The 14,938-nt window shown below is 43.7% G+C and overlaps 1 protein-coding gene across 3 annotated transcripts in view; it reads left to right on the forward strand.

Annotated features, from left to right (window-relative positions):
- The window catches only part of wdfy4 (WDFY family member 4), a 191,577-nt gene that overhangs the window by 33,502 nt on the left and 143,137 nt on the right, over window positions 1-14,938 (forward strand). For all 3 annotated transcript variants that reach the window (XM_064934604.1, XM_064934603.1, XM_064934605.1), the window contains exons 14-21: window positions 2,448-2,681; window positions 2,793-3,316; window positions 4,731-4,821; window positions 5,061-5,275; window positions 5,532-5,635; window positions 5,878-6,118; window positions 6,334-6,410; window positions 6,594-6,812. In XM_064934604.1, coding sequence (XP_064790676.1) covers window positions 2,448-2,681; window positions 2,793-3,316; window positions 4,731-4,821; window positions 5,061-5,275; window positions 5,532-5,635; window positions 5,878-6,118; window positions 6,334-6,410; window positions 6,594-6,812 — 1,705 coding nt within the window. The remainder of the gene's footprint in view (window positions 1-2,447; window positions 2,682-2,792; window positions 3,317-4,730; window positions 4,822-5,060; window positions 5,276-5,531; window positions 5,636-5,877; window positions 6,119-6,333; window positions 6,411-6,593; window positions 6,813-14,938) is intronic.

A 14,938-nucleotide genomic window follows, 5' to 3' on the forward strand; every position in this document is an offset into this window, starting at 1 on the left:
ACAGCCAACAAAAACACGTGAGGGTCTCGACTAATCTGCAGATTTCATTTTCACGTCAAATTTTAACAAATTGTAACACGTTTAAAACATAATAAGGCAGTGAATTTGTTATCCCATCCTCCAGGAGCTTTATTGCATTATAGACAAATGCAGATTGATTAGCTGAAACAGGTTTAGCTGTTAGCCGGGGCGCTATTTGATTACCCCTGCAGCCCTGTGCTGTAGCTCTATGAAGATTAGGACCTCTATCACATCAGAGAATGGCTGATAAACCTGATTAGGTCTAAGTGAGTTAGCGACTTACTGTACGTGTCTATTTTTATAGATCAGAATGAGAGGGGTACTAACTCGCAGACGATATTTGTGTGTATGGGTGTGTGAGTGTGTAGTGGTGGGGTGTTTGTGTGTTTGGTGTGTGTGCGAGTGTGTGTATTTGTATACGAGTTTGTGTGAGTGTGTGTGCGCGAGTGTGTCTATGTGTGTTAACTTGATTAAAGCAGGTGGCAGTCAGATTTAGTGTGACCTGGTTTGGCGTGTGTTGAGAGCCATTGTGATTAGTCTAATTCTTGTTAATCACATTTCTCTCTGCGTTCTGCCACACACATTGCCTATCAGATGGATTAGAACACTAAATTAGATGAAGCTAATCACATTTAGCTTAGTCCTCAACAACGGTTACCCTAAGTTATTTATGATTTGGTTATTTATTTATGTCAGGACTATTTTTCATCCCTTCATGACCTGCTTGTTTTAATTGGCCGGATAGAACGGAAGAGATAAGCTCGCATTTTGCTTTGTTTACTTTTTGATAGTGTCACGCCTTGGTCTTAGTATTTTGTGTTTTAGTTTATTAGTTAGTCAGACCAGGGTGTGACATGGGTTATTGTACTGTATTTTCTTATTGGGGTTTGTAGTAGTTGGGATTGTAGCTGATTAGGGGTGTATGTGTTTAATAGGTTTGGCTGCCTGAGGCGGTTCTCATTCAGAGTCAGGTGATTCTCGTTGTCTCTGATTGGGAACCGTATTTAGGTAGCCTGGTTTCGCTTTGCATTTCGTGGGTGATTGTTCCTGTCTCTGTGTAGTGTGCACCAGTCAGGCTGTAATAGGTTTCACATTCTGTTTGTTGTTTTCGTATTTATTTAGTTATTCGTGTATAGTTTGTTCGTTTGTCTTCCTAATAAACATGAGTAACTTACACGCTGCATTTCGGTCCGACTTTCTTTCAACAAAAGAAGAACGCCGTTACAGATAGGCAATTGAATGCATTATACATTATTACTCAAAATGTTTACACAGTGCCTAGTGAAAGTCTACACATCCCTTGCACAGATTCACATTTTGCTGCCTTAAAAATCAATCTAAAAAGGGATAAAAAAAATAAATAAAAATATGTCTTGATTGGGTATGTCCCCACAACCCATAGTTTATACTTGGTGGAAGCACCTTTGGCGGCAATTACAATGACTTTCCAAGAGGAGTTGAGTGGTCTACTCTCAGTCCTGACTTGAGTCTGCTTGAAAGGTTTGAAAATTACTGTCCATCAATGATTCCCAACCAAATTTACTGAGCTTGAGCAATTTTGACAAAAACAATTAATATATGTTGCCTTAATTAAGAGTTGTGCGAAGTTGGTAGAATCTTATTAAAAATTATTCACAGCTGTAGTTGCTGCCAAAGGGGCTTCCACAAAGTATTAACTTTGGGGTAAGAATGTACTGTAAGCTCACTTCGCAGCAAGCTTGAAATGTTGCCGATGGAACTATCCAATTGTAGTTAAATTGTTTTGCATGTTGTCAAGCGGGCAGTTAAGTGTGTTGGTAAGGTAGAGGACCATGGTACAAGCCCAGTCAGAGGTAAGTCTAGGGTGGCAGCACTATATGCTAAGTTAGCATACTGACACTGGTTTTATAAAGACATGAGCAATCAAGACATCGTCGTTTTACATTTTTTAGAAATTGAGAAAATGTTCTAAAATGTTTCTTTCACTTTGAAAGTGGAGCAGGTTGTGTAGATAACTAGTAAAAAAATGCAGAAAAAAATGAGTGCAAGGGGTGTAGACTTTCACTAGGCATTATACATATCTAGATGTTGGTCACTGATTCCTTTTTGACAACATACTCCCAAACCTCAAACATCTCAAACATCCCAAAGAGAATACTGTGTGTGAGCTGAATAGTTTGGTCCAGGCTATTCTGTTTGTGCTGTCTGTAAAGGGTTAATTCTGTATGGGTCAAGTTCAATGACCTCAATCTATGCCTGTAAACTTGCCATATAACCTTCTCAATAGCCATGTTAACCGGACTTTCTCGATCTGCCTCATCCATAGAACTGTATAATATAACATAGTCTACCTTGTTTGTTAGATAGTCAGAGAGGACTAAAGCACAAATGGAGCTAGATGTGTGTGTACATTTTCTGTAACTGAATTCTCTCTCTCTGTTCTCCAGTCAGTTTTGAAGGTTCTGGAGAGACCTAACAGTTGGGGGGCATTTCGACGTGCGCGGGGCTTCACCGGCCTGCTGTCCCTGGTGGTGGACATGGAGGGGGCTCTGAGTGACCCCACTCAGGGTGGGGTGCGGGGTGCTAAGGGGCAGCAGGGGATACTAGACCTCCTCTTCCTCACCCTACACACCCTCGCCCTAGCTGTCCACGTACACCCTGTCAACTCACACCAGTTCCAGGTAAGTAACACCACAGTACTGTGATGTCACTAATTCAAATGAGGTGTCCAATAACCTCATAAGCCAAAGGATGGGTTGTATGAAAGTGACCAATTCATTAATTTGTTCCAGGCTGAAGGGTTCTACGAGAGGCTGGCTGAAGCCTTACTACGGCTGGGTTGTTTCCAGACTGAGGCCTGGGAGGCAACAGAGAGGATGGAGGGCCACGCTGGGGGTATGATGAGTAGGGGCCTGGGCCAGAGATGGGGTCAGAGAGAAACAGAGGACAATCATTCTCTTGGGAGGAGCTTCCACCAGTTTCTGGAGCTGTCTGAGACCCCAGTGCTCACCTCCCTCTCTTCCACCTCCAAGCCACCCCTGCCTCCCCCTTTACAGACCTGTATCAGGCTCCTCTCCTACCTGGACCAATTAGCTACAGGGACCTACGCTGCCCTTGAGATGACAGCAGGACATGTGGGAGAGAAGAGAGAGGAGGGGGGAGATGGAGAGACCCAGGGGGGTGGTGGTCGAGGAGAGAGGCTGCAGACTGTGCCACCAACCCGACAGACTTCACAGACACCAGAGGATGAACTACCGGGGGGATCCAGACCTGCAGGCCACAGCGTCGCTGTTGTCTGCTCTGAGACTAACTACAGGTGGAACTGTTGTTTCTTGTTAAAGAGATACACTATCGTACCAGAGTACCTCTATTTCAATGTCCATCTATATCTATCTCCCTTTCTATCTCCTTCTCCTTTCCTTCTCATTCTCCCCCTCCCTTTCCATCTTCACCTCCCTATATATTACAATGGTTTTCTTCTAAGCTTTTACAGTGCATTCAGAAAGTATTCAGACCTCAGATCTGGGGAAGGGTACCAAAAAATTGTCTACAGTATTGAAAGTCCCAAATAACACAGTGGCCTCATTCATTGTTATTTTGGAACAACCAAGATTTTCCTAGAGCTGGCCGCCCAGCTAAACTGAGAAATCGGAGGAGAAGGCCTTGGTCACGGAGGTGAAAGAGCTCCAGAGTTCCTCTGTTCAGATGGGAGAACCTTCCAGAAGGACAACCATCTCTGCAGCACTCCACCAATCAGGCCTTTATTGTAGAGTGGCCAGACGGAAGCCAATCCTCAGTAAAAGGCACATGACAATCCGCTTGGAGTTTTCCAAAAGGTATCTAAAGGTCTCAGACCATGAGAAACAAGATTCTCTGGTCTGATGAAACCAAGATTGAACTCTTTGGGCTGAATGCCAGGCTTCACGTCTTGAGGAAACCAGGCACCAGCCCTACAGCGAAACATGATGGTAGCAGCATCATGGTGTGGGGGTGTGTCAGCGACAGGGACTGGGAGACTAGTCAGGATCGAGGGAAAGATGAATGGAGCAAAGTACAGAGAGGTCTTTGATGAAAACCTGCTCCAGAGCACTCAGGACCTCATACTGGGGCGAAGGTTTACCTCCCAGCAGGACAACAACGTTAAGCACACAGCCAAGACAAAGCAGGAGTGGCTTCAGGACAAGTGTCTGAATATCCTTGAGTGGCCCAGCCAGAACCCGATCGAACATCTATGGAGAGGCCTGGAAATAGCTGTGCAGAGACGCTTCCCATTGAACCTGAAAGAGCTTGAGAGAATCTGCAGAGAAGAATTGGAGAAACCCCCCAAATACAGGTGTGCCAAGCTTGTAGCATCATAACAAAGAAGAGTCGAGGCTGTAACCACTACCAAAGGTGTTTCAATACTTACAATGTAAATGTGATATTTCATTTTTTTATTTTGCAAAAAATTCTAAAAACCTTTGATTTTGCTTTGTCATTATGGAGTATTATGTGTAAATTGATGTGGGGGGGAAAGTATTTAATCCATTTTAAAATAAGGCTGTAATGTATCAAAATGTGGAAAAAGTCAAGGGTCCTGAATACTTTCCGAATGTACTGTATATTCCAGGTTGTTGCATGAGTGTTAATTTCTCTCGTACCCAATCTATCAGAGGCCAAGCAAGATTGCTTCATATTATAATTACGTTATAACTATGTGATACTATGTATCTGTGGGTTTATGGCTTCAGGTTTACCTGTGACCAGACCATACTGTATCCTGGAGCCCTCAGGGTCATCATGACTCTCCTGCCTCATGTCTTTACTGCAGAGGATCCACAGGTAACCTATCAGCAGACCGACTACACTGCTCTGTCATATGCAGGAATCAATTCAGGAATCAGTTAGATTTCATTCACGCTGTATTGCTCTTTCATATTATGTAGAAATCAATTAATTTCAACTCAGTTCAGTTCAATTGGATTACTCATAGTTCCTCTCTTCTCAGACTGCTTTGCTGTCATTAGAATTTTACTCAATTTGGTTTAATTGAATTCTTAATCACTCCTCCTCTACCCCAGCTGTCAGTGGAGGTACAGTACTCAGTAGCCCACCACCTCCAGGTGATGGTAACATCAGAGAAGAACCGGCAGATTGTCTGCAAGGGGGGTTTGGTGTCCACTCTACTAACCCACTGTCGAAGCATTCTGCTCAGGCCGGACCACCCACTATACCTGCCTGACACACGCATCCTGGAGAAAATCTCCTCACACTCCATTTCCCACATAGACCTCAGGTCAGCTGCTTTTCTTGGCACCAAGCTTGGGTGTGTATACGTATTAGGCACCAAATGGCAGAAAATGGACTGAAACAGGGAAGGACTATCTGGACACGCGTTTCCGCTTTCTGATTCAATAAGTTTTAAAACATTGTCCCTGTGTTGATCTCACTACCCACCGTTGAGGAATCTTTTTTGTATTTAAAATGGATAGTTCACCCCAAAATCAAAGCTTGACGAATGTTATCTTACCTCTTATTTCCTTCTCCTCCAGGCGTTTCCTGTGTCTTTGTGATCCTCTGATGTGCCAAGCTAACAAAATTGCTGCCACCTCTGCTCCAGAATCCAACACACAATGCCCCTTTTCTCCCTCCAATGGTAAAGATACAGAACTTTTATCTGATTTTAACCATTTAATTTGAGTCCTGCACTAGCACTGTTGATTCAACTAATAAGGCCATAATTATATGACCATTTGAATCAGCTGTGCTAATTCTAGAATACATCAAAGAAGTGGACTGGCTCGGGGTAGTCGAGGAGAGGTTTGGGAAACACTGGTCTAGAGGAAGCAGACAGCATTTGAAATGTTGCACTAATCTTGCATTAATCTCATTTTGCAGGCCGCAGCCCAGAGAAGGCAGACAGCTTAACAGATAGTGAAACCACCACTCGCTCCATCATGAAGCGCTCTTTTAGCCTGCTGAGCTCCTCTCCTCCTATTGGCTATCCTGTCGGCCAGCCCCTCCCCCTGCACCAAATCATTAGCCTGGTCTCTATGACGTCACCAAGGAGCTTCCGACCACACCGAGTCTCCACCTCTCCGGCCTTTGTGGAGTTTGATATGACTGAGAGTGGTTATGGGTGAGTCCACTGTACTGGGTAGGTTGGAAGTGGGATTGGTTCTGATAGGTTTGCATAGGATTCCAATGATTCACTAGCCTGATCCCAGATCTGTTTGTGATGTCTTGCCAACTTCTATGGTCATTGTCATACGAAATGTTCTGTTGCTCACCATTGATTTGACAATGACGTGTGTTTCTGTGTGTGTGTGCATGTCTCTGTGTGTGTGTTTTCAGATGTCTATTTCTACCATCCCTGGCTACAGTGAAAGGTGTCAATGCTGACTCCATCCCAACAGGGGGGATAGGAGGAGGTAAGACAGGAGGGGAGGGAGTTCACCTAGTACTGTATCAACTATGTTTTACTTTTAACAACTATATGTTTTCCTATTTTACTTGTTTAAATGGATTTGCTTTGAAAATGCTGTATGACCTATGTTTGGTTTACTTTATCTCTGCGTGTCCCCTCTCCTCCTCCTCCTCTTCCATTCAACCAGACTGTCGTGGTTTCCCTCCGGCAGCAGGCCTGTCATATTCCTGCTGGTTCCTGATCAGCAGGTTCAGTTCAGCCTGTGATTCCCACCCGATCTGGCTGCTGTCTGTGGTGCGTCATATGTCCCGTGCCGAACAGCAGTACGTCTGTCTGTCTGTCTCCATCTCAGCCAGCGATGGATGTTTGGTCATCTCAACTGAGGAGGAGCCTTTCACCTTCCTGGGTAAAGACATGCTAAAGAGACATTGGAATGACCTAAACCTGTGCTGTAATGTTTTCTTTGGCACAATATGCTATTTACTAAAAAATACACCAATCCCAAACCAACCTCTAGACCAGGGGTGTCAAACTCATTTTTGGAGGGCCTAGTGTGTGCTGGTTTTTGGTGTTTCCTTTCAATTAAGACCCAGACAACCAGGTGAGGGGAGTGTCTTACTAATCAATGACATTAATTCATCAATCAAGTCCAAGGAAGGAGCGGAAACCCGCAGACACTTGGACCTCCGTGCAATGAATTAGACACGTGCTTTAGAACAATGTTCCGGCTAAGATGTGCGCGTGCACGCACTTCCTCCAGGAATGCCACGCAGAAGTAATGCAATGCCGCACAGAAATGCAAGAGATTGAAATTCACTGAGTTCGCCCCATAAGTTTACACTATGTACATTACCGGTCAAAAGTTTTAGAACACATACTTGTTTTATTTATTTTTACTATTTTCTACATTGTAGAATAATAGTGAAGACATCAACACTATGAAATAACACATATGGAATCATGTTGTAATCAAATATGTGTTCAACAAATCAACATATATTTTAGATATTTGATTCTTCAATTAGCCACATTTGCCTTGATGACAGCTTTGCACACTCTTGGCATTCTCTCAACCTTTTTGATGATGTATCAATCAATCAAATGTTTTTATTAAGCCCTTTTTACATCAGCCGATGTCACAAAGTGCTATACAGAAACCCAGCCTATAACCCCAAACAGCATCAATTTAGGTGTAGAAGCACGGTGGCTAGGAAAAACTCCCTAGAAAGGCAGGAACCTATGAAGAAACATAGAGAGGAACCAGGCTCTGACGGGTGGCCAGTCCTCTTCTGGCTGTGCCGGTGGAGATTATAACAATACATGGCCAAGATGTTCAAACATTCATAGATGACCAGCAGGGTCAAATATTAATAATCACAGTGGTTATAATCACAGGGTGCATCAGATCAGCACCTCAGGAGTAAATGTCAGTTGGCTTTTCATAGCCGATCATTCAGAGTTAGAGACAGCAGGTGCGGTAGAGAGTCGAAAACAACATATCCAGGACAAGTTAGCATGTCCAGTGAACAGGTCAGGGTTCCGTAGCCGCAGGCAGAACAGTTGAAAATGGAGCAGCAGCACGACCAGGTGGACTTGGGACAGCAAGGAGTCATCAGGGCAGATAGTCCTGAGGCATGGTCCTCGGGCTCAGGTCCTCCGGGAGAAAATAAGGAGAAAGAGAGAATTAGAGGGAGCACACTTAAATTCATAAAGGAGACCAGATAAGAGGAGAAATACTCCAGATATAACAGACTGACCCTAGCCCCCTCAACACGAACTATTGCAGCATAATTACTGGGGGCTGAGACAGGAGGGGTCGGGAGACACTGTGGCCAAGTCAAACTATACCCCCGGAGAGGGCCAACCAGGCAGGATATAACCACACCCACTTTGCCAAAGCACAGCCCCCACACCACTAGAGGAATATCTTAAACCACCAATTTATAGCCCACAAAGATCTCCCCCACGGCACAAACCCAAGGGGGGCGCCAACCCGGACAGGAAGATCACGTCATAGCCTCAACCCACTCAAGTGATGCACCCCTCCTTGGGACGGCATGAAAGAGCACCAGTAAGCCAGTGAGGCAGAGAGTCCCAGTGGAGAGAGGTTGAACCGGCCAGGCAGAGACAGCAAGGGTGGTTTGTCGCTCCAGTGCCTTTCCGTTCACCTTAACACCCCTGGGCCAGTCTACACTTATTCATAGGTCCTACTGAAGAGATGACTCTTCAATAAAGACTTAAAGGTCGAGACCGAGTCTGCTTCTCTCACATTCCATTAAAATGGAGCTCTGTTTTAGAAAGCCCTGCCTCCAGCTGTTTGCTTACAAATTCTAGGGATAATAAGGAGGCCTGCTTCTTGTAACAGTAGCATACATGTAGGTATGTACAGCAGGACCAAATCAGAAAGATAGATAGGAGCAAGCCCATGTAATGCGTTGTAGGTTAGCAGTAAAACCTTGAAATCAGCCCTAGCCTGAAGTTTATTTAGTGCTTTATCAGGGTCGCCAGAAAGTAGAGCATTGCAGTAGTCTAATCTAGAAGTGATAAAAGCATGGATTAACTTTTCTGCATAATTTTTGGACAGAAAGTTTTAGATTTTTGCAATGTTACGTAGATGGAAAAAAGCTGTCCTTGAAACAGTCTTGATATGTTCATCATAAGAGAGACCAGAGTCCAGAGTAACACCAAGGTCTTTCACAGTTTTATTTAAGACGACAGTACAACCATCAAGATTAATTGTGAGATCCAACAGAAGATCTCTTTGTTTCTTTGGACCTAGAACTAGCATCTCTGTTTTGTCTGAGTTTAAAAGTAAAACATTTTCCCCATCCACTTCCTTAGGTCTGAAATACAGGCTTCCAGGTAGGGCAATTTTGGGGCTTCACCATATTTCATCAAAATGTATCGTCCTCACAGCAGTGAAAGGTGGAAGGTGGAGGGCGTCTGGAAGGGCATCTTGGAATCTTTGGGTTGTCTGAGAATTTATAGCACGGCTTTTGATGATCCTTGATTGGGGCCTGAACAGATTATTTGTTGTGATTGCAAACATAATACAATGGTGGTCCGATAGTCCAGGATTATGAGGAAAAACATTTAGATCCACAATATTTATTCCACGGGACAAAACTTGGTCCAGAGTATGACTGTGGCAGTGAGTAGGTACGGAGACATGTTGGACAAAACCGACTGAGTTGATGATGCCTCCAAAAGCCTTTTGGAGTGGGTCTGTGAAATTTTCCATGTGAATATTAAAGTCACCAAAAATGTGAATATTATCTGCCATGACTACAAGGTCCGATAGGAATTCAGGGAACTCAGTGAGGAATGCTGTATACGGCCCAGGAGGCCTGTAAACAGTAGCTATAAAAGGTGATTGAGTAGGCTGCATAGATCTCATAACTAGAAGCTCAAAAGACGAAAACAGTATTTAAAAAAAAATTATAGTTGGTATTTTAAATGTTAGCAACACAGGGGATATGGTCACTAGTGTAGGAGGAGGAGAGGCCCCATATTACACAGTAAATTCATCATGCTTAAAAGCCATGTTTCAGTCATGCCAATCACATCAGGATTATAATCAGTCATTATTTCATGGACTATAACTGCCTTGGAAGTGAGGGATCTAACATTAAGTAGCCCTATTTTGAAATGTGAGATATCACAATCTCTTTCAATAATGACATGAATGGAAGAGGTCTTTATTCCAGTGAGATTGCTAAGGCAAACACCGCCATGCTTAGTTTTGCCCAACCGAGATCGAGGCACAGTCTGTGACTGTGCCTAGGCACTGACTGTGCTCGTGGCAGACTCCACTAAGCTGGCAGGCTTGCCAACAGCCTGCTGCCTGGCCTGCACCCTATCTCATTGTGGAGCTAGAGGAGTTAGAGCCCTGGCTCTGTTCATAGATAAGATGAGAGCACCCCTCCAGCTAGGATGGAGTCCGTCACTCCTCAGCAGGCCAGGCTTGTTCCTGTTTGTGGGTGAGTCCCAGATAGAGGGCCAATTATCTACAAATTCTATCTTTTGGGAGGGACAGAAAACATTTTTCAACCAGCGATTGAGTTGTGAGACTGTTGTAGAGCTCATCACTCCCCCTAACTGGGAGGGGGCCAGAGTCAATTACTCGATGCCGAAACATCTTTCTAGCTGACTTACACGCTTACACGAGGCTATGATGTGCTTGGTGACCGCTGACTGTTTCATTCTAATATCATTGTTGCCGACGTGGATAACAAAATCCCTATACTCTCTACACTGGCAGATGGGATGGTAGCGTCCCACCTGGCCAACATCCGGTGAAATTACAGAGCGTGAAATTCAAACTACAGCATTATAAATATTTAACTTTCATAAAATCACAAGTGTAATACATTCTTGTTAATCCAGCCGCTGTGTCAGATTTCAAAAAGGCTTTACGGCGAAAGCACACCATGCGATTATCTGAGGACAGATCATACAAAAGCATGAAAAACATATTTCAACCAGGCAGGTGCGCCACGAAAGTCAGAATTAGCGAAATAATAAATGCCTTACCTTTGATGCTCTTCTTCTGTTGGCACTCCAAAAGGTCCCAGATACATCACAAATGGTCCTTTTGTTTGATAATGTCCTTCTTTAAATCCATAAAAACTCAGTTTATCTGGTGTGCTTCAGTCAATAATCCACCCAGTTTCCTTCCATCAAAATGCATAATAAATGAATCCCAAACGATAATAATAAACTTTTCCAAAAACGTCAAACAACATTTATAATCAAACCTTCGGTACCCTAATACGTAAATAAACGATACAATTTAAGACGGAGAATCGTTACTGTCTTTACCGGAGAAAAATACCAAAGGAAGCACTTCGAAACACTACAGCCAAAATGGGAGCCACCTAGAAAAACTACAATTTCTGGCTCATTTTTCCAAAAACCAGCATGAAACTCTTTCTAAAGACTGTTGACATCGAGTGGAAGCCCTAGGAACTGCAATCTGGGAGGATTTCGTCTTATAATAAAAGTGATAGCCATTGAAAAGAGTCGTAGGCTGACATTTTTGGGGGGAGATGGTTTGTCCTCGGGGTTTCGCCTGCCATATCAGTTCTGTTATACTCACAGGCATAATTTCAACAGTTTAAAACACTTTAGTGTTTTCTATCCAAATCTTCCAATTATATGCATATCCTTGCTTTTGAGCCTGAGTAACAGGCACGCTTTTCATCCGGATAGAAAATACGCTTTTCATCCAGATAGAAAATACTGCCCCTTACCCAAGAGAGGTTAACCAGCACCATCTTCAGATTACCATTAACTTCGGTAGCCTTACCTTCTGGTAAAACAGTGACTAAATGCTGGATGATTCTTTTTAAATCTAATACTGCGGTTAATGGAGTCGCCAATGACTAGGGTTTTCAATTTGTCAGAGCTAATGGTGGGAGGCTTACGGCGTTTCAACCCCATAACGGGAGGAGGAGAGACCAGAGATGGCTCGGCCTCTGACTCCGACTCGTTGCTTAATGAGGAGAACCAGTTGATAGTTTCTGTCGGCTGAATGAGTAGCACTGGTTGAGCATTCCTACAGCACTTCCTTCCAGAAGCCATGAGAAACTTGTCCGGCTGCGGGGACTGTGAGGGGATTTATACTCCTATCTGTACTTACTGATGGCACAGATGCTGTTTCGTCCTTTTCTACACTTAAATTACCCTTGCCTAGCAATTGCGTCTGAAGCTGGGCTTGCAGCATGGCTATCCTCACCATAAGGTGATCGTTCACCTGTGTATTTTTTATTTCACCTTTATTTAACCAGGTAGGCTAGTTGAGAACAAGTTCTCATTTGCAACTGTAACCAAGATAAAGCAAAGCAGCTCGACACATACAACAACACAGAGTTACACATGGAATAAACAAACACACAGTCAATAATACAGTAGAAAAAGTCTACATACAGTATGTGCAAATAAGGTTTGATAAGGGAGGTAAGGCAATAAATAGGCCATGGTGGTGAAGTAATTACAGTATAGCAATTAAACAAAGGAATGATAGATGCGCAGAAGATTAATGTGCAAGTAGAGATACTGGGGTGCAAAGGAGCAAGATAAATAAATAAATAAATACAATATGGGAATGAGGTAGTTGGATGGGCTGTTTACAGATGGGCTATGTACGGGTGCAGTGATCTGTGAGCTGCTCTGACAGCTGGTGCTTAAAGCTAGTGAGGGAGATATGAGTCTCCAGCTTCAGTGATTTTTGCAGTTTGTTCCAGTCATTGGCAGCAGAGAACTAGAAGGAAAGGCAGCCAAAGGAAGAATTGGCTTTGGGGGTGATCAATGAGATATACCTGCTGGAGCGCGTGCTATGGGTGGGTGCTGCTATGGTGACCAGTGAGCTGAGATAAGGTGGGGTGTTACCTAGCAGAGACTTGTAGATGACCTGGAGCCAGTGGGTTTGGCGACGAGTGTGAAGCGAGGGCCAGCCAACAAGAGCATACAGTTCGCAGTGGTGGGTAGTATATGGGGCTTTGGTGACAAAACGGTTGGCACTGTGATAGACTGCATCCAATTTGTTGAGAGGAGTGTTGGAGGCTATTTTGTAAATTACATCCCCGAAGTCTAGGATCAGTAGGATGGTCAGTTTTACAAGGGTATGTTTGGCAGCATGAGTGAATGATGCTTTGTTGCGAAATAGGAAACCGATTCTGGATTTAATTTTGGATTGGAGATGCTTAATGTGAGTCTGGAATGAAAGTTTACAGTCTAACCAGACACCTAGGTATTTGTAGTTGTCCACATATTCTAAGTCAGAATCATCCAGAGTAGTGATGCTGGACGGTTGGGCAGTTGCGGTCAGCTACGGTTGAAGAGCATGCATTTAGTTTTACTTGCAATTAATAGCTGTTGGAGGTCATGGAAGGAGAGTTGAATGTCATTGAAGCTCATCTGAAGCTAACACAGAGTTAACACAGTGTCCAAAGAAGGGCCAGAGGTATACAGAATGGTGTCATCTGCGTAGTGGAGGATCAGAGAATCACCAGCAGCAAGAGCGACATCCTTGATGTACACAGAGAATTAAACTCTGTGGCACCCACATAGAGACTGCAGTGGTCCGGACAACAGGCCCTCCGATTTGACACACTGAACTCTATCAGAGAAGTATTTGGTGAACCAGGCGAGGCAATCATTTGAGAAACCAAGGCTGTTGAGTCTGCCGATAAGAATGTGGTGATTGACAGCGTCGAAAGCCTTGGCCAGGTTGATGAATACACAGTAATGTCTCTTATTGATGCCGGTTATGATATCATGTAGGACCTTGAGCGTGGCTGAGGTGCACCCATGACCAGCTCGGAAACCAGATTGCTTAGCGGAGAAAGTACAGTGGGATTTGAAATGGTCGGTAATCTGTTTGTTAACTTGGCTTTCGAAGACCTTAGAAAGGCAGGGTAGGATAGATATAGGTCAGTTTGGGTCTAGAGTGTCTCCCCTTTTGAAGAGGGGGATGACCGCGGCAGCTTTCCAATCTTTGGGCATCTCAGACGATACGAAAGAGAGGTTGAACAGGCTGCAACAATTTTGGCAGATCATTTTAGAAAGAGAGGGTCCAGATTGTCTAGCCCGGCTGATTTGTGGGGGTCCAGATTTTACAGCTCTTTCAGACCATCAAATTTCTGCTTGCAAAAGCTAGCCTTAGCTTTCGTAACTGCGTGTGTATATTGGTTATTAACTTCCCTGAAAAGTTCCATATCACAGGGGCTATTCAATGCAAATGCAGAACGCCACAGGTCAAGCGCAGTCAGGTCTGGAGAGAACCCAGGGCTATATCTGTTCCTGGTTCTACATTTTTTGAATGGGGCATGCTTATTTAAGATGGTGAGATGGTATTATGAGTACAGTGACTGCAATTAGAAGGCATAATGTTAATTTTACTACTTAGCTTTGGCTGGTGGAGGTCCTGTAGAACCATGTCCAGATAAAGCGTCCGGAGGGAAAAGTTGTATGAAAAAAGTTGAGCAAGGGAAAAAATAAAATAAATAAATCGGTAATTAAAAAGTAAAAACTGTAAATTTGGCAGGTAGCAAAGTTACGCTAGCAACAAAATGCACAGCAGCACGTAAACAAGTTAACAAGTTGTGACAGGAAATTACGTCAGCAGTGATAACTGTGTATCAGGCGTACCTTCTTGGAAAGGCTTACAGAATGAAGTCACCTGGAAGTTCATTTATGGAATTTCTTAAATTTCTTAATAATGCGTTTTAGGCAATCAGTTGTGTTATGACAAGGAAGGGGGGTATACAGAAGATAGCCCTATTTGGTAAAATACCAAGTCCATATTATGGCAAGAACCTCTCAAATAAGCAAAGACAAATTACTTTCAGACATGAATGTCAGTCAATATGCAAAATTTCAAGAACTTCGAAAGTTTCTTCAAGTTCAGTCGCAGAAACCATCAAACGCTATGATGAAACTGGCTCTCATGACGACCCCCACAGGAATGGAAGACCCAGAGTTAACTCTGCTGCAGAGGATAAGTTCATTAGAGTTACCATTCTCGGAAAT

This window comes from Oncorhynchus masou, chromosome 24 (assembly GCF_036934945.1).
Source record: "Oncorhynchus masou masou isolate Uvic2021 chromosome 24, UVic_Omas_1.1, whole genome shotgun sequence".
Classification (NCBI taxonomy): Eukaryota; Metazoa; Chordata; class Actinopteri; order Salmoniformes; family Salmonidae; genus Oncorhynchus; species Oncorhynchus masou.